A 21,185-nucleotide genomic window follows, 5' to 3' on the forward strand; every position below is an offset into this window, starting at 1 on the left:
TTTCCCTCTACCTCATTTATCTGTCTTTTTTTGTAACTCAGACCCAGGGAAATTAGTGGAGCATCTATAAGCTGCCTGGCGAATCAGTAATCATCACATACAAATGTAACCATGGGTTTGTGGGTTTTGGTCAAAAACAATATCTTTGTCACATTAGCCCTAGAAAAAAGTCAAATATGAAAGAACTTGTTCTGAGTGGAACCAGCGACAAACTCCTGCGAGAGTGAAACACAATAAGAAACAAGGGCAATTAGTGGTAAACAGTTGTCTAAAAGTAAATAACATGACATGAACTGGAACCAGGATCCAATAACGACATGCTGATAACCAGATTTTATAATGTCAATAAATAAAATCAATCGTCTTCTGCTAATCTGTCTAATAAAGGCAAGAGGGTGAAAAAATACATGTCCCCTTTTCCAAACGTTTGCATCTGTATATCTGTGGCTTTACTCTCAGAAGGTCCGGTAAGTCTGTGTGTGTGTGTGTGTGTGTGTGTGTGTGTGTGTGTGTGTGTGTGTGACATGGAGAGCAGCGGGTTGACAAGAGCAGTGACGCACTCCAACTATCACTGCGTCACTCTCATAAACACACACGCTCACAGCTGTTAACAAGGCATTTTAGCGTCTCACTTCACACAGGCTCTGGGTTTCTCTCCGGGAGGCCGTTGCTCAATGGCAGAGGACAAGTCCTTGAACAAGAAATGACCAGCCTTGGTCCTGCCGCAAAGGGGACACTCGTGACGACTGGCGTGTCACTTTGTTTTATGCGTGTTCACACCCTCGGCCAAATATTAACTCTGTCGATATCATCATTTAGCAGTGCACCCAGCTAGCATAGCTAGTAAAGCCAATAAGGAGTTATGGTCGTGAGCAGCTACGATGTTGACGCCTTAACTATGTTAACATAATTATAGCGACCTACCTAGGTCTTATCACCAGCTCTGTAGATACCTTTGCTAACTTAACTTGTAAAGTTAATAATTAAGTCCAGCTGACTGTGATTGTTTCTCTCGTGCTTCGACTTGTACAGGATCAGATTTATGTACTGAAATAAAAATAATTTAAATGAACTTTATTGCCTCTATTTGAAAAATATCATATAACGAAAGGGAACAGTCTTGAGATGGGGCTACAATGGTCCGATCCTATAGAAATAACACAAAAACAGAGCACACATAGGACTATCAAAAGCCATGAGAAAGAAAGAAAGAAAGAAAGAACAGTGCATTTTCTATTATAGCCAGTCACACGCTGTCGGCACAGCAGGGGGTTGTGTCTTGCCCAAGGACACATTGGCATGTAGACTAGTGGAACTGGGAATTGAACCCACAACCTCTGAGTTTGAAAGACAACACGCTCCACCACTGACAAAACTGCAGGGTTTAATTTAAGTCATACAGTTGTTGCACAGAGTGATTCATTCTGCTGTATAGCATGGATTAAGGGGCAAACATGTCTAAATGCCATTTTTCCTGACAATACATCATGATGATGTCAGTTTCATATTGACTTTGTTTTAAAACAATACAGAGAATTACAAAATGATAACTACTCTCATACATTTAACAAAAGATTAAATTACACGTTTTAACTGGCGTGGAACAATAAAATATGTGATGATTAAACTGCACCCTTTGTGATTTGCTAATTGCCTTGTTACAATTAGTGATTTTGATTTGAAAACAATTAAGTGTTTAGCCCTATATGGATCAGTGGTGCTTGTCAATCAGTCTCTCGCTCGCTCTCTCTCTCTCACACACACACACACACATGCGTGCGCACGCACACACACACACACAAACCTCCCCCCGCTGCCCGAAGCTAAACTGTGGGAAATCCTTGGGAAAGGGTTATGACTAGAAAACATGCTCCTTCTTCTTTCTCCCTCCATCTCTTCTTCCCTCTAATGTCACACAGTTCTCTCTTTCCACAGATCACCAGGGACCAATGCTTTACACGCTTCTTTTTTTTCATAATGGGACTTAACTGCTTTCACTGCCGGGAAATGCAGGGATATCTGCACGTTACTGCGGGAGTGAGGTGTTACTGTAATTGATTAGTGTTTCATATAGACACTGATCAGATCAGCCACAAGATTTACTTTTTTTTTCACAGTTCTGGAATGAACTGAAAACAGGCCACAGATATTCACAGACCAGGCACAATAATAAAGACAGTAACCAGTTTTAATGTTGAGGCAGATCGGTGTGTATTTCACTTGAAACCAAAAAAGAGCTGTAGTAACTTTCAATGCATTTTTCTAAACAAATGTCTGCTACATGTTTAAATGTTTACATGCACAGTTTAATCGAGCTAAGGCCAGAGTCTGACTAAGACAAGCAACCGGACTACTTGGCTAGCCCGAATATACATGCGGAGGCTGGCCGTGTACATCTGACTCCGCCTTCATAGGTGGCGCTGTATCTCTGTATAAGCTAGTGCGTATCGAATCAGTTTCCTGTTGACCTTTACCTCACAGAAAACGATGGATTGTGCTGTGGTTCTGTATGTTTTGTACCAGCTGTGCATGTTAATGGTGATACAAATTAAATAGATCATGGCTCTTGTGGTTGCTGTGTTTTCCAAAGAAAGACGCTACCGCGGTGTATATGTCGCCTCCTTCTACTTCCTGGTCTAAGACCGGAGAGGAAATTATGAACGTCAAGTCTGACTCCAGTCCGACTAAGCATACATGCAAGAGTAATCAGACTATGAATCGTACTATCCAGGTATGTTAGTTCAACTAAGACTAGTTCGATATTAGTCGGACTTTTAAAATGCTCACATTGTCAGGGAAATGAGTTCACACAATGCAGAGAATATCCAGTTCTTTAAGGTGACAGAGCATACAATCGGTCTCCTTGTGAATTCAAAAGATTTACTGGCCTGAGTCGTATTGACTCATTCTTCTGTGTGCCAGCTTCTTTTTTGCTTTCCGCTAAAACAACTTACAGCAAATCAAATCGCAAACCAGGATATCTGTCACAAAATTCACACTTTGATAATTCCACCCAAACGTTTTGTGTCGTGTTCTTTGAAAACTTAGTATAAATTATTCATATTTACCATTCAACACGGAGACAGTCCAATGTAATGTAGTTGAAACCGATGTTCAAAATACAAAAACACACAGGGCACTAGAGACAGCCAGCTGCTGTTGCCACACTGACACACACAGCTGTCATTAAAGTGGAATTTGAAGGAGATGCCATTTTGCACACATTCACAGAAAACACAACTGCCAAGTAAACACAAGACACTCATGTGAAATATGCATGGCCCGGTGTGCTCAAACCTAAAATGTCTTGAACCACACACCCACACACAATCAAGTTTATACCTATTGTTATTATAGAGTTACGCATTAAGTACAGGCAGGTTTATTAGTAACAGTCTGGTAGGTGTGTCAGAAAGGCCTTTGTTCCCTGAAAGTAAATTACAAGGATTTTTTCCGACATTTGCTGACCAGTCATGTGCAAGACAAAGGCTGAGCTCAAAGTTTCAAAATCTTGCCCACTTCACTGCACATTTGGTGGCCTGAGCTACTGATTTCCATGTGTGTTTTCCAAACCTGTCCACACACACACACACACACACACACACACTGAGACAAACGTCAAACCAACCCACACTTGTTTGTCTTCCTCTGTTCTCCATGCTATGAATTGAAAGTTATACTATCTCTAAAAGTACTGACAGAACACAGGATTTTGATTGTATTGTCATATTCTCATTGTATTTATCCAAGCCAGCTTAACCAATGACTACATGATGATTCAATTATTATTTAAGTATTTGCGCATTTCCTTGCCAGGCCTAAAACTTTGGGTGGCAACTCAGAGTGAAGTGCAAGTCATCCTCCTGTGTGTAATAAAAATGAATGTGAGACGTGAGTGAATCCACTGTAATGAGTCACTTTTCAGTAAATCATTACATGACTTCATCTTGAGTGCAAAGAATATGTACGTGTGTGTGCGTTCAATAGAGGCAGCATCCACGTACATGTATAGACTGGAAGTAATGTGCCCAAACAGTGTTATGTAATGCTCAGCTTTCCATGAAATGCATTGTGCTATTTTTGGTAGAACTTGTGCGAGTGTGTGTGAAACAAATGTTAGACTCCAGACCAGTTAACTGGAGCTGTCTGGTTGGTCTGTGATTTTGAATAGAATGAGGTTTAAGTCAGGCAAATAATGTTTGTGGTTAGTCTTTCGGATATTAATGCAAGTCTATGCTATAAACCGTTTATGGGGTCAAATAGGAAGTGAAAATAGATTGAATAGCCAGACGTCTCCACTAGTTGCAAAAAGAAGTCAGTTTAAATGAAAATCTAAGAGAAAATGAGCCTTCTTGCCACACAATTTATTACATCAGTAAAAAATATTTCTGAGAAGTTAATGGTCTCAATTGCTTTGATGTTGATTTGGTAAATGATGTAGTATGGCAAATATAAGTGTGACTGACAGCTGGTTTTGTCCAGTAGGACCCTGGTCGCAGGTGACACCTGTAAACTTCCACTAGCAAAACGTCGCCATGGTGTTGACGGTCGTGACGTGTTGCCACTTCACTACACTCACCAGCCACTTTATAAGCAGTATGTACACAGAATACCTGCCGCCACCATTTGATTTTGACAACAACGTTAATCTCTTTCTACATCTGGGTGAAAAGACAGAGGAGGAAACGCCAAGTCTGACTCCAGTCTGAAGCGTACACATGCAGGAGTAATAGGACTATGAATCACATTATCCAGATATGTTAGTCCGACTAAGACTAGCTCGATTAAACAAACGTGTCTATATGACATTAAGAAAACCGAATTATTGTCTAAGTCTGACTAAAATCGGACTTTTAACCCACTGAATTACTGTTCCCTTTCATTTTGTCCATATCCCTAGCCAAACCCCTCTGACCTCTACCATCAACAAGGCATATTCACTAAATGGATACTGTATTCACTCTTTTTCTGACCATTCACTAAACCCTAGATGTTGTTGTGTGTGAAAATCCCAGTGAATGTGCAGTTTCTGAAATACTCTAGCCTGTCTGGCAAACTCAAACTCACTAAACACACCTTTCTTCCTATTGTCTTTCTGACAATGTCTTCACAACTCAACGGACTGCGTTGCCCCCAAGTGACTGGCTGATAAGATATGCTTTACCAAGTATATGGACAGCTGTACCTAATAAAGTGGCAGTGAGTGCACAATTATGTCTTCAAATGAGAACTGCGACAACATGTGTTTATGCACACGCCTCTAATCAGACTAGGACAGGGCTGGGCATGCTTATCAATTATGAACACACACACTCACACACACACAGGGTTGACTCAACACATTCTTTGGCAACAGGAATGACAAACTTGCAGTGAAACATGTGGCGTGGTTAAATAAAAGACTAAATGGGATGGCAGTGCAAATGCTTCAAGACTAGTGACTCAGGTGTGATTACAGGTGTATTAGGAGAGCAAGACCAAGACAGAGCACAACCGGATTACTATTTAGACTTTTCTGTAGCAGGTACTGCTTATAATTGCTGCGTTCCTCTCCTATATTTTTCGTACCATACCTTTTCTCAAGAAAATACATACTGCAATACTATAACATAATCAGCATGCACCCCCTACAAGACTATAATGTTAATAGTTCTATATCCACACGTGTAGTCGTAGTACAACAATAGAAAATCAGGTAGATCTACTCTGGAAGTTTGTTTGTGTCTTGGTGTGAAAGAGCCATTTTTTACTCCATCAATTACAGGTGAGGTGAATTTAACATTGTGGCAAGACTGTCAGACTGACAGTGGAGAGACAGTGACTGCCATGACTGTAGGATAAGACTAAATCTGTAGCAAAAATATTGCAACAAACTAAACAACAGTCTTATTGATCAACACTCATACAATCTGTTACATTTAAATGTTGTCATTTGGAAAAATGCTTTGATTCAAAGCGATTTAGAACATTTAAGGTTCCTCTTCTACCTCTTACTACCGTTGGGGAACCAAAAGTGAGAATAATCTGGTCTCAGATTACCTTGTGTGTAGGGGAGGACAGAGCAGGACGACTGTGTTGGCCACTCCCCTGTAGCCAACGAAACTTCAATGAAGCTTCTTTTTTTTTTTTTAAAAACACCTGATTAGGGGCTGATTGGTTACAGCTGTGTTGGCCACTCCCCTGTAACCAATGAAACTTCACACCTGGTGATGGTGATGACTCAATAGAAACTAGGTCAAAACAGCAGCATTCATAGGAGGTATGCAGTGGTCAAGAAGGAGCATAAGCCTGAATAGTCCAGTTCACATAATGTAGGTGCACACCCACTCTGCCTATGACATGTCCGCTTTTAGGTTGGTTTACGACCAGCCACACAGCTGTGTTCTTGATTATTTGCAGCGGTTTCACTGGAAATGAGAAGAAGGTCATTACAATAGTTGAGGTGGGGGATGACCATGGCCTGTACCAAGACTGGGTTTTCGTCTTGAGTCATGTTCAAGTAAGGACTGTTTTCTAATGTTGTACAGTGTGGAGCCACATGTCTGGACAACAGATGCAACATGGTCAGCATGAGACTATATCTTGGAGAGGTTGAGCAGAAGCATGATCCATCAGAGATCAGCACTTAGACTGAGATAAAGCTGTGTGTCAACAACATTGCAGGGGTATGAGAAACCATGTGAGCAGATGAATGCACCCAAGGAAGAAGTGTAAAAAGTAAAGAGGAGGGGCCCCAGTACTGCGCCTTGGGGGACTCCAGTGGGAAGCAGATGCGATGAGGCTGTAAAGGAGCACCCTGTGAGGTAAGATCTGAACCAGAATGGAGCAGTGTCTGAGATGACCATGTCAGACAGATAACAGGATGTATCAAAGTATCATACAAATGTATGAATCCCTATTAAAATAGTTTCATGTCTCCTTACTGTGAATGTGTATCATGCCCGGATTTCTGTTTTCACATTGAAACGTGCACTGTGACGATACTGGACAGTATTTTCTTGTCATTCTATTATCATACATATAGGGCTGCATAATTCATTTCAAAAGAATTGAAATTTAACCAAATTCTACAGTACTGCAGGAATTTAGGCCCAAAGAAAAAGTTTGGTTTGTTGAAAAAAAACTGAAAAAAGTATATCTTGATGACCATATTGTGCAGCTCTAATACACACCATGAGCCAGACTCACAGTGAGAAACACAGACCACCTACTACTACCTACTAGTGATGACAGTTAACCTTGAACCTTACAGTGACAGTACATCTGTAAATCAGGGAGGTAAAAGTAGCTCCATGATGGGTCACAGACCTGAAAACAAGCCTCCTCCAAACTTTATACAGAGCATCATAGCTCTCTCACAAATGCACTATGACAGACTGATTTGTTTTCAACCTCTGTGTCTGTCTAAGTCACACAGACTTAAATCAGTCATTTTCTTTAATATATTATCTTAATTATAAAAACACATCGCAGCTCTATGACTGAAGATCTGAAGAGGAGATGCATAATGCAGCAGAGAGAAAGGACACTTAAGCTGTGTTTTCATCATGGAACAGTCTGGTTTGGTACAGTACGGTGCAGTTTGGTTGGCGTTTTTCGACAGAACTTCCTTACATGATAGGCTTGGTACGTAGCGTGACGTTGTACCAGTGTACCCGACAACGAACAATGACATCGAACACAACACAGCAGCTAATTTCTTTCTGCTTAGTTTGTGGCTGTTTGTCTCAAAAATACACCAAACTTTGTATGAGAATAGACTGCAGGTGTTGAAGAAACACCAGTCGCAAGGGAGTCTCGGGTCTAGCTCCACCCTACATACCTTTACTCTCGTATCCCAAGGAAAGGGTACCCACAAAAGGAAATGGTTGAGCCAGTTATTTTGGTACTGCTACTAATGCAAAAGCAAACAAATGCATACCGTACTAAACCCTACCATTCCACTCAGTGGAAACACGCCATTAAACGCATGGAGCATTGATCAGCATTACAAAAACGCTGATCAGAAGATGTCAGCTGAGAATGTGGTCTCTAACCAACGTGAAACCATGTGGTTTTTGTGATCGGATCAGATCGCATTCAGTACGCATTACGACTGTTCAGACCTGTAGCTCGATACGGCCACGAGGACGGATGTTAATGGGGTCCACACTTCAAAAAAAAAACCCTGGGGTATCCAATTATTATATATTGTAGTGTTCCAGTAAGATAGTGAGTCACATGGATGTAACTCAGCCATTGCTCATTTTATTATATACACACACCAGTGTTTTATACTGTGACACGTCAACACGCTGTCTGTGAGGAAAAGTCTGAACAGTACAAGGCTGATGAGAAACGAGATAACAGACGTCCAGACAACCTGAGTCAAAGTCGGAAATGTATAAACATGATATGAATGAATGAGGGATTCTTAACTCTGTGCCTTGACCTACTAGTTTAATACACAAACTTGTGATTGCATTTCCATTACGTCTGGTACTTAGATCAGGGTCAGTGGACTTCTGCTAGTTTATTATGCTGATTTAGATGATGAATTTACTTTCCGTGACTTCCAAAGGAGAAAACAAAAGGATGTTTTCACTGTCAGGAACTTGTCAATCAATACACAAAAAAGTGATTAATCAGCCCAAGGGCATGAACTTCACACTACACCACACTGCGATGTGTTTGTTTCTACAGACAAAGAAGAATTACAATCTTGTGGTTGTTGGCCACCGCCAACTAGTCAAATTCCAGCGAAAAACTTTCAAAATATCTCGTTGAGTTCTGGATTATGGTTGAAACAATGGCAGACCTGCAAACATGTACTCAATTTATCATTCTAAAATATGCAAAAACTCTGATGACTCACAACGTGAAAACGAAACACATCTGAAGTAAATCTGACTCCCCAGGTTTTGAATTTTAAAAGCCTTTGAATTTCCATATTTCCATATCTCATTTTCACTTTTATTTTTAAATGTTAAAAATACGATTCAACATGAACAGATTTCTGTGGAAATAATTTACAGGCTTTTAAAATTCATCATCTGGTGAGACAGACTTAACATGACTGTCGCCAGCACAGAAAATGAATATAGGCAGGATTTAAAGACCAGCTAAACAAACACCAAGGGTAGAAAAGCCACCACCTGCACTCAAATATGTGCTTGTGAATAAGAGAGGATGGAGGGAATGCAAGAGTTGGGCAGGGGGGCAAGCAGCAGCCAGAGACCCAGGTGATTCAGAAGTGATCTGCATCCATACTGACACGCCGTATAAAGACATATATCACATCCACCCACAGGTATACCAGGCATGTGCATACTAGTAAGAACTGGATTCTTTTCTGCTCTGAAAGTACAACTAATGAGAAACAAGAGAAAAACAACACGCTGGAAGTGAAACTGAATGTAAGGTAACAGAGCTTTTCTTCCACAACTGATGGTCTCACCAAGGCCAATAAGAACCTATCGCAGACTGAATGAGCTCAACTGCATCGTTATTTCTAAAGGTCTCCAATGTTGCCCATCCAGACTAAAACTCAGTCCCACAATTCTTAAACTAAAACAATGTCAAGGTACTGTGGACAGCCGGCATATGGCAGTAAAGCAATGCAGAATCTATACATTTGAAAATGAAAATGCAGTAGTATGTATGTAGCTGCCACAGTGAGAGCACCAAACTCATCAGTTACCACATCAAATCCAGACAATTTACCTCTGAACAAGGTACCCAATCCCCATTGATTGGGATAATTGAGCACTCTCAATTAACCTCAGCCGCGGGGGCTACATCCAGTGTCCACCCAGTGCCGGTCCCAAGCCTGATCACATGCTAAACAGTTTGAAAACACACAGCTCACACTTAACTTCATTAATAAACTCATCTGTAATGTAATGTAATGTAATGTCTCTAGACTTCTGTGAGACTTTGTTATTTAAATTCCTCACTGCATAAATGCATAATTCACTAATTTGTCAACAAAGCTATGACTCATCCCTTCCATGTACTGCACCTTGATGGGAGACTTGTTTCATGGACCATTTAGATAAGATTGCACTTCAGACACAACCAGTACTGTGTCTTACACCATCTGGCAGATGTCATGGTTTGCTGGTTGTTGTTTAAAGGACAGGAAGGTGATGGGTGTTTAGAGACTAACAGAGAGAGAGAATGGTTGGAAGCACGTTGTCTGAGGCGACTCCATCAGTGTGCTGAGCCCTCTAGAGCAAATCCTTGTCCAAAGACAGACCAACAGCTCTAAAGCAGTGTTACACAACAGACCATATGCACAGACCTGGGTGACAGGTGAGAGTCTGAGGCATTAAATGTGATAACATAACCAGGATAATGAAAAGCAGAGGGGGGCACATGGCGTGTCAAAGGGACAAGGCAGTGAGAGCAAGGTGAAAAATGAAACTGGTGCATTAGCATTATTCAGCATTTCACTCATGTTAAAACTAAGCAAAGCAAAAGACAAGAGGAACAATCGGCATGTACGGCAGTTTCAAAACTGTCCGAACTTAAGCTTTTTCTAACTTCAGCGCAACTTCTTTTCTAATCAAATAATTGAGTGGTGATTTTGAGTTTCAGATAGAGGAGAAGAGGATGGAAAGAGATAGTGATGTTTTGTTTTATCAATGTGCATTTTACTGTACAGTACAGGCCATGGAGTGTAAAAGAAGTTAGACATGACAGTGGGTTTAGTTATAAGGTATCTACACAAAGGCTGAAATGTCACATGAAACTAGTGAAGAGTGTCCAGCAAACAACAGAACAATTCACAAACTGTGAATTGAGACACTTGTTTTTGAATGATAATTTTCTTGAAATGTGTCTATGGAGGCTCTCAGTTATCCAGGTCATCCTAACCTTGTCTTCAAGAACACTGAAGCAAGTCCAGAGGCCTACTATGTAGACTTCTGAGGAAGCTTGAAACATTTTTTTAAAGTTTTCTGTTGGTATGACCTATCCCTGGCAAACGGTTATAGTTATAATACAAATATGTATTCCCTTTAACTATTCACAAACCTGTAATACTGCAAGCTTCCCCATTAGGACTGTTACATCACTAACTATTATGATAATTATCACTGTCATGTATCTCCAGAAACCTGTCAAACCTCATTTGTCTTTGCCACAGAAACAAATATTCAAAAGGTCGCCTCTTGCTCTGAGCAGGAAACTGTGAGCCTCTGTTTCAGCGGGGAAACTCGATGCTACTCTCCCCCTTTTCTCTCCCTCAACAAAAGCTGCATGTCAATCTCTCACTCTGTTGCTGTTCACCAGTCTGTAAATAGAGAGTGATGGCACCATTTAGAGCCAAGTGTGAATGCACTCTGACATAAGGCCTGACAATAGAACAGACAGTCTCTGTTTGCAAGTGACCTAAGTTCAGGCGGCCCGCGAGGAATTCCCTGCTGGCAAGATTAGCTCCATTGATGCTGAGTATTGAGCCAGACTAAGTGTGTATGTGTTAAGACAAGCAAGCAAATCTTGGTATTTTAGTTACGGTACCCATCTCTGTTTTCTTTTTATTGTACTAAATGTAAGGTCCTATTATGTGTGCTTTTTTTTTTTTTCTTTAAAGTTCTCTCGAGTAAAGAATATGTTAACTGCATGAATTACTTAACACCACTAAAACAAATTCCTTTATTGCCACTTAGCAAACGATGTGCGGCGGGACTGAGAGTAGACTGCGGTGTCAAATTTCCACCCACATTTTCAAGCAACTGTCAATCTATTCTCTGCACCATCACACTTCTATTCTTCTAGTGATGGGAGCAATATGGTGATCAGCTGTTCAATCCAATGGAATCCATTACAATACCTGCCTCAGCACAGTAAAGCCGGTCAGCCCTCCTCTTATCAACTGTGATCTCTAGCTCCAACAACAAGCCACAAACAGAGACAGCAGGACAAACAGCCAATGGAGGTTATAGACTTAGAACTGGACGAAGAATATATGATATAATATAATATAAGGACTATATGAGACACAATCATATATCATAGCTATCCATGTAGTGTGTGTATATCCTTTCTATGCTATCCTTGTGCCAGAGCTGTCCATGAGTAGGCAAGTCCCCAGCAAGCATCTCTTAGGACAGGGGCCAGATTTGATAATGTGAAGAGATCCGGAGGTCTATGGTACATTCAGACCTTTTTTTTAAAAAGTACATACAATAAACTGTTTTGTAACAATTTAATTTTCATTGTCACAATTATCATTCCTAAATGACAATGTAACCAAATCTCAGGAGTGGAAAAAAACCTAAAAAAAAATAAATAAATAAAAACTGCCTTTCTTTCACATGATGGAGTCAAATAACATAATATGAGATGAGTGCATGAATCCGTCCGTCACAGGTGGGTTTTAAACCCAGGACTCTGGGTTCTAGGTGCAACTTTATTAGCTGATATAAAGGGGGTGACACGTGACTGAGGCCGATTTCCTGTTTGACTCCACCCCGGGCTATAAATAATACATACAAAGCCGGAGCTGCGGGCCGTACACAATCTGACCGAGGGCTGGACTTTGGACATGCCTGTCATCATAGTTGAATAGAACCTACTTTCTGTCCACTACATAATAATAAATTCATTATTCATTAAAAGTCTGACACAACTAACAGCTTAATTAGGAACCTTACAGAGCGGGTTACATACATCAGTGAGGAGAGTTCTATATCCGAGAATATCATTTTGGATTATTTACAGATCAACATAAATCATCAAAGGCAGTAGTAATTATTATATATTGACTGCTACTGAATGTTGAACGAGATCCAGCTGATATGAATCCAAACACACCGCTCTTCCTGGAGCTCTAATCTTATGTTGTTTCAACAGGACAAACTTGTCAGATAACATATTTCGATGCCGCCTCAGCATGTCGTGACCCCACACAACCCTGTGACCTTGTTTAGACAATGTAGCCCATCAACCTTTGCCCTATACACGTCTGAACAGCCTCATCGTTATCGTTTATTTGTAGCACTTGCTGCACTGTCCAGATTTTTATCACAACTTTGATGCTCAGCATGTTATCACAAACTCAGTAAACTTTCCTTTTTTTCCCTTTGATATGGTTATTAAGGTCAAATCAATGATTAGCGGAACCTGCATTTAAGACCAGTCTTTGTGACCATCTTGTGTCTTTACCGTCCAACTCCTGTAAAGTAAGGTTCAGTTCATTCAACAAACTCATAAACAAGTCAGAGGTGACCAGCTGACTTACCCTTGAGTTTCTCCACCACACTCTCCCCGGCTCTCTCCGCCACCCGCCCATCCTCCCTCTGGTAGCGGTCATCCAGGAATCGGGCAGTGGCCTCTGACAGGTGGACCTTTCCTGCCACGCCCAGCTGCTCCATCAGGTTAGCCAGATTGACATCGTTCGACCACACATCAAACTTGAAGCGTTTAATTCCCAGGATCCCACAGAGAACAGTGCCTGTGTGGACACCAACTCGCATGTTGACAGTCTCACGCGTCTCCTGACAGAACTGTTCGATGGCCTGGATCATGCCCAGACCCATCTCAACACAGCAGTAGGCGTGGTCCGGTCTGGGCTCAGGGCAACCTGCTACGCAGTAGTAGCAATCTCCCAGGGTGCTGATCTTCTCACAATGAGTTAGTTCACAGAGCCGGTCAAAACGTCCAAACAGGTCATTGAGAAGTCCCACCAAGGCTGGTGCTGACTTATTGGCAGACATTCTGGTGAAACCCACAATGTCTGCAAAGAGGATGCTCACAGGCTCCATGCGTTTCATGTTGAAGGGCCTAAATATTATCTGTCCACGGGGGATGGAGGTCTTCTTGCGTTTGTGATTGTTGTGAGGGTGATTTTTGGGGCTTGTGGTACTTTGGGCTTGTGAAGCTCCGCAGTTTCCTCCACCACCCACAGAGATGGCTGAGGCAGAACAAGCACCAGAGGAATAACGCTTGCCGGAGTTCTCCCCACCACCCTCATCGTCGCCCTGCTTCATCAGCTCGTCTGCAACTCTCCGTGGCATGACTGAGTGAATCATGCGTTCCTTCAAGGCCTTCTCCACCTCCAAGTCTTTGCCATGCATGATAGCCTGGCCCACTTTGAGGAAGGTGCTGCGGGAACGAACCTCTGACATGATAAACAGGTGGATGCCAATGACATGAGCACACAAATGGAGCAGAGCTTTGGCTGGACCAAGCCAGCGGAGTGTGTCTCCTTCCCAATCGGAGCCTGAACCCTCTGCTCCAGTATCCCTTCTGCCAGATTCATAATTGCTTTGAAGCAAGGGGAGCCATCCTAGTGCTTCAAATAAAATAGAATAGAGAAGCCCGAGCATCACTGAGGCATACAGACGGACATGGAGGACACTGTATAACAACAGCAGAACCTCCATGCACAGGGAGAAGGTGCCTACAGGGGAGATGCAGAGGGTTATAGTTTGTGGTTTATAGTTTATAGCATCTGGTGAGTGATATGAGGCATTCCCACCACCGGCCCACTCCAGCTCAGTGTAACCAGCAGTCTGTATCTGTGGAGCTAAGGTAATAGCGAAGGTGACCGCTATCAGGAGCAGGGAGGTTTGGTTGTACAGCCACGTGTAGGGCTGTGTGAATGTGAACAAAAAAAGGAGCACTAAAAAGACCAAAAAGGAGACTGTGGGTGCTAGAAAGGTCAAAGGGCTGCAGCGGGTATTATTGACCCCAAAGTACACCCCCCAGAGTACAGCTGCCACTGCAAGGTAGAACAGGACATAACGGAAACGCCTCTGTGTCTGAGGAAAACACCTCTCTTGACACGCCTCTTCCAGGATGGCTGAGTCAAATTTGGGGTCCCAGCATTGGGCTGCAGAGCGTTCAAACAACGGTGGTGCCTTCCTGTGGACCCTCAAAGCAGAGGTCACAGCTGGCCTGGACTCTGCCGAGCTGCAGCTGGAGGAAATGCTGTATTTGTGGGGGTCAGGGTTCACAGTACTCGCAGTCCCACAGCCTCCAGCTCCTCCAGCTCCACAGTTGGCAGCCCTCAGCGGCTCATGTCGATGCACGTGTGGCGCGCTGTTGTTGATTCGCACGGTCACGGCTCCGTCTCCGCTGGAGTCGCAGCTGACTTCGGTTCCACGCATCAGGAGCTGCCGGTGCTGTTGCAGAGTGGCCATATTGAGTGACGTGACGGGAAAACGAGGGGGCTGTTGAATATTAATAGTGTCTTCTGATGGCGCTCAGGCCACTACAGACGTGGGTGCGTGTGTGCACATGTGGCACGGCGAGGAGGAGAGAGGGAGAGAGGGAGAGACACAGACAGAGACAGAGAGAGAGAGAGAGAGTGCAGAGGTGCTTGCTGGAATGATCACACTGCATGAATGGTGAGCGCCGAACATACGTGACGTCTACGCACACAGCAGTCTCCACACTCACTCACACAACACGCGCCGTTCCAGTTTCTTGAGCAGTCCATTATCCGACCTCGGGTTTTGCGTCAGTACTCACATTACACGCATCCCTCTCTCCAAAGAGGCTCTGGGTTTGAGCCCGGCGTTCTCTCCAGCTGCGGTAAAAACACTGTCATCACTCTTTCTGCCCCCTGACTTGAACATCCTTCTCGGAAAAGGACTAGTTCGTGGTGATGCAACGTGTGTGTGTGCGCGCGCGCGCGCGTGTGTGTGTATGTGTGTGTGTGTAGGGGGGGGAATCAAGTCGCTCCTGACGTTACATGACTGGAAATGACCTCCTCTGGATGTGCGTGGTGTGTCGATGCTGCTGGCATCACACAGTCAAGACAGCTTCAGGGAAATACCCAGATTCTTTCTTCATCCCGAATTGTTGGCATGAGGCAGGAGGATAAAACACACACACACACACACACACACACACACGCGCGCTCAGGTCCGGGGTTTGAATGAATGAGCAGTTATTGATGCAGGCTGTCAACAGCTGGCTCCAAAAGTCACTATGTCCCTGTGTCTCCACGACGTGTTCCCTTTGTTTCAAATCCCCCCTAAAGTGCTATTAAAATATGAAAACCCCGCATCAAAACTACAAAAAGTAAAAATATATAGTCAAAAGTAATAATTTAATCACTTTGATGTAACATCGGTGTATAGCTGCTATATTGCGTGTTCTAAATTAGACTTAGTCTATCATGTAGATAAACTATTCATTCCGTTAATTATGTAAAAAGAAAAGAAAAAGTGTGTAATTTGAAATTCTGACCACTTTAACTTCCACTACATCCTTTCATGTATAACTTGGTGGGAAAGGGATTTTGCATTTCGCACCTTCACACACTCTTCTTCCATCTTTAATCCAGCGGGTCCTTGCAAATAATCCAGACTGAGTTATTTTGGAGTCCTGTCCAGTCCAGGAATGGGATCATGAAAGGCCTGACAGGCAGGCCTGTTCCCACGGATCCAGCCCCGTCCTTTCCTGGACTGCCTCTTCGGATCTCCACGGTTTATTCCCCCCTCTGCCTTCCAAAGAGGGGGTCGGCGAGGGCTGTGCGCGATCCACAGAAGCGTAATCCGAAAAGAGAAGCGCAGAAAATACCATCCACTCGCCCAGTTTAGCGAAGCTTTGCCTCTGCTGGGAGTGTCTGCAACTTGTTGCGCGCAGTTGGCAAAACATAGGCTACAGCTATGAGGAACAGCCTCGTTCGGGACAGGCTGGTCTATAAATAGTGATGATCAAAAACGCCTGCAATAACAACACCAACGGCGTGTTAACATCTAAACGCTCGTCTTCAACTCACTCTGTGAAACAACAGCAGCGCTTCATACAAATACAAACACGCGACACTTCAAAACCAAGTCGCAAAACGCGTGCAAAACATAAACAACTGTGGTGGGGGGGGAAGCCCCCTTCTCGTTTCCAAAAGCTCCCAAACTTTTTTTCCCAGGCCGTATTTCCTGCGTTTGAAGAGGAGACCCAGTTAGGAGTCTCTGGTTATTTGGAGCAGAGGCTGGATTTCCTGCCCTCGCATTCCCCCAGAGCAAAGAAGTAGAAAATCCCCAGAGCAATGCAGGAAAGCCCGCGGATATCTCCACAGTGAGATAATTAAAAGACGCCCCCCTCATAAACAGCAGTGTCTCCTTATCGCAAAGCAATTCCTCGGGTCTGGGCAGCACTAGTTTTCGCTGGCATGCATGTGTCCAACAAACACAAGGCTGCGCGCTCTGGCTGTGGTGCGTCCTCTTCCGTCCGCCGCTGGTTGCCACCCTTTCCCCTCTCACACTCAAGTCTCTCTGTCTGCTCCAGGGCTGGGGGGGGAGCAACAATAAAAGCCGAGCTGCAGCCGGAGTTCAACGGCTACTTTGTGCGTCTTCTCCGGGAGAATTCCTCTCCCTGAGCCGCCACCATCTTCGCTCTGACTGGGTCGGAAATCCTCCCCCAGCCACTTGCGGCGGTGTGGGTTGTTGGGACCAAACTGTCAAGTAAACCACACTTTGGAGAAACACTATTTCCGGTGAGTTAAGAGATTATATATAATCTCTGTGTGTGTGTGTGTGTGTGTGGTATTAAGATGAACCAATAATACCAAATAATTATTGGAACAAATGGAGGATTACAAGTGTGTCAGCGAACTACGGTGGCCTTGGTGTACCTAAAAGGATGTCTTACTTTGTTTTTATGGTATGCATCCTCTCTTCAAAATGCTGCACAAGATGGCAGCCTCCAAAAAGCAAGGCCCTTGCATAGTATAAAAACAAAAACCGTACTAAAACTATAAAAAAAACAAATTAGTTTTCAAATTAGTAGTACACACGCCTACAAATACACCTGTGAGTAGTATATTTCATTCCTGCCAATAAATCCTCATTTACATTTAAAATAATGCAACATATCAATGTTCAAAATGCATTCTTGCAGTCAAAGAGTAAAAACAAATTCCCTTGGACAGTTTTTATAGTAGAACACAATACAACGATGCACAATAGTAATGTGTATGTTATATTTTTTTTATTTGTACGCCAAATGATTTCAAACTTGTTGAAACTGGGACAAAATCAAACGAGGTACATTAATGTCGGGGGAAATATATAGATATATGAAGGGAAAATACAATAAAAGACTATAAGAATAAATATTTGGATAGAGTTGTGATTATTCAGTCTTTAAGTTCAAGCAGAAAAAAGTAAAAACAAAGAGTGTGCTTCGTTTATATTTCTAAAAACACTGTGTGTCTATGGAATTAAGTGATGAGATTATGATAAGCAGATGAATGAGAAGAAGATACATTGCTGATTCAGTGTGTGTGTGTGTGTGTGTGTGTGTGTGTGTGTGTTACTCCTTTGAAGAAGTAATAATGTTGAAACTCTAAATCCAATAAAACAAATAACCCCCCATTGAATTGTGTGTTTTTGCAGTGTGTGTGTGGTGTGGATCTTTTGTTGAAGAGCTTACAAGGGTCTGTTTGCAGAGTCGATAAAGCCACACTGATAAGTCTGTGTTAACAACACTGTGACCGAAACCTGGGAGTACTGCTGGTCACCTCGGCAAACACCGATCACACACGCTGAATATGAGCTCACATGCACATTTACGCTCGCTGTACATGCCTGAGTGTGTTTGTGTTGTGGTGTCATATTTTATTGATTGCTCTGGGAAAGTTCACTTCAGGGAAACCTGCAGGTTGTCGTGCACATATTTGATGAAATGTGGCTGAGGTCAAAGTTTTATAATATTCGGTAAAACTGCAGGTAGTGAAAAATCCATTGGATACTGCTGTATCCTCCACATGAGGGTCACTGTGCCTCAGCTGACATAGGATGATTGTTCACCAGTCCATCACAGGGCCATATAGAGACAAACAACTATTCACTCTCACACCTACAGAGTGTCCAATTTACTTAATCCCCATATTGCATGTTTTTGGACTGGAGGAAGCAGGAGAACCCAGAGAGAACCCGGAGGAAACCCAAGCACACACAGGGAGAACATGCAAACTCCATGCAGAAAGGCCCTGGTTTCGGGCGTTCTTGCTGCAAAGGCAAGAGTGCTAACTACTACATCAGCCGTGTGGCCCTTCCACAAACTATTGACGAGCAAAGCAGTTGTTCTGGGTGTAACCGAATCATTGGAGTCAGTTAATTAAAAACATTAGTTCAGTATTTCCTGCATGACCGGAGCACAGACTCTGTCTGTTACTAGACTGAAATACAGCTGAACGGTTTGTGATTTGGCTCACGATCGCAGGCTTTCAGCAGTGCTGTCGCTAAATACAGACTTCTCTGTTACAAATATTGAGATTTTAGACATTTCCTTGCCAAATGCTGGAGATTAACACATGTTTTCAGGATGTTTAAAGTCTTTTTAACTGATCCACAGTTCGACATTGTTTGGTTTGATTCTTGTCAGACGTTACGTATTTTATTCATTTATTAATTTAATAGGGAAATTGCAACGGACATTAAACTATTAATATGCCAGATTTTGGCCATCGACAAATGTACTGTTAACCTTTACAGTACATGGTTTCAACCTGAGATATGATATGATTTAGTCCATCAGCTGACAAACACAAGGACGTTTGTAAACAAATTAAGCAGCATTTCTTTGAGTCATATTCTGAATTCATAATTTATACGATTCTTCATACAGAACATCCTGAACTGTTTTGCTCAACCTTACATTGTCAAACTTATTTACCGGTCATTTTTAGATTTGTGTTGTCTCTTTCGCTCTGTGGGGCTTCTTCTCTCTATGGACTCCTTTCATATTTTTTTTAATCATATGGTCATGGAGATTTTCCACTAATAAATGCAGCTGTTATAAAGACATAAAACGTCTTTGTACCGTTCCCTGTTAAGCAGTCACTCCAATAGAATGTGCCTTCAATGCCGGAGAGAGTAGTTTCAGGCGACTACCGTTTGCGCCACCTAACGACGGTGTAGAAACTGCAGCATTTTTTTGTAAAGGGTTATTCCACCCAATCACCAACTCCATGATTTTGAAGGTTTATTAACAGCCAAATACTACGTTGTGCGGTACTACTTTCTTTATATATTTAAAGGTTTATTTCACCCAAATACTAACACTAATGTGACCCGATTTGTGTAATAATCCTCATAATTACCTAATTTTCAGGTAAAGTCAAAAATCATAAGCTATGAAATTTAGAATGACTTGGGTTTTTTTTATTTTACGTGAATGTGAAAATAATGACTTTAGCACTCCAAATGTTCATGCATTTGTTTTATTTGTTTATTTTTAAAGTGAAACAATCTACTATTGTGTTACTATTGTGTCTCTGATCTTCATTATACATTCATAGCCTACACACCTTTGTAAATTAGAAAACTCGTTTTCCCTCCGTTTTAACCAGAAAGAGCCACCAAACCTTAACCAAATATTGAATCATCTCAAATAACAATGTACAGGCTGTTCTATATCACTGTTTCAACAAATAACCAGAAACTCTGGTTTGGTAAGCACTTATTTAATTCGTTAAATGGCCGTTTTGAATTAAAACGATGAAAAATATCGTCCTACTTTATAACAAAGTAGTTTGAGTACCCTTAGAACAGCTTACATAAAGTTCCTCGTGTAATTCAAGCATTCATACCTCTTTTCACGTCGTCAATCCGGCATTAACTGCTCTGCTGGAGCAATGATAATTAAAGCGCTATATGCCGTCGTGTCCAACTGGTGGCGCTGTTAAGACAAAACGGTAACCGCCTGAAACTGCCGGTGCCTGAAACTACTGCCTCCGGCATTGCAGGCACCCTCCTTCTCAGTCACTCTGATTGAATAAAGACGCCTCCCCGTGGCTGTTTCTAGTCACTGCATGCAGGAGATATTTAACCAACAGATGTTATTTTTTTCCTCTAATGGGGCTTTTACTTTCCTTTATGAAGCTGTACACAGGCAGAGATGTACGGAAAATACAATATAATACAGTAAAGAAACAGCTGTATTTTCTTGGCTTCTGCACAGGTTGTTAGTTAAACTGAGTTGCTGATTTAAATCTGTATATTAAAAAAAAGTAATAAGATGTAATAAAATTATTTATGAATCAGATAATGAATGTTGTGAAGGTCATTTCACAGCCTACAGTTTATTTTTTCGTTTAAATTAAACGTTAAATCCACCTTTCTTGTTCTTTTAATATGGATGTCATAACATATGTCTAACATATTAGACATTTTGGAAACGTATAAACGATATAATAGAAAAAAAAATTATATTTAAGATAAATACAATTTGAATAAAGATGTGTC

At 42.1% G+C, this 21,185-nt stretch overlaps 1 protein-coding gene across 2 annotated transcripts in view; it reads right to left on the reverse strand.

Annotated features, from left to right (window-relative positions):
* adcy9 (adenylate cyclase 9) overlaps nucleotides 1–17,365 on the reverse strand; it is a 36,348-nt gene extending 18,983 nt beyond the window's left edge. For both annotated transcript variants that reach the window (XM_058640426.1, XM_058640425.1), the window contains exon 1: nucleotides 13,226–17,365. In XM_058640426.1, the coding sequence (XP_058496409.1) occupies nucleotides 13,226–15,128 (1,903 nt within the window). In that variant the 5' untranslated portion in view covers nucleotides 15,129–17,365. The remainder of the gene's footprint in view (nucleotides 1–13,225) is intronic.
* Between the last annotated feature and the right edge of the window lie 3,820 nt (nucleotides 17,366–21,185).

The sequence above is a fragment of the Solea solea genome, chromosome 10, assembly GCF_958295425.1.
Source record: "Solea solea chromosome 10, fSolSol10.1, whole genome shotgun sequence".
In the NCBI taxonomy this organism is placed as follows: Eukaryota; Metazoa; Chordata; class Actinopteri; order Pleuronectiformes; family Soleidae; genus Solea; species Solea solea.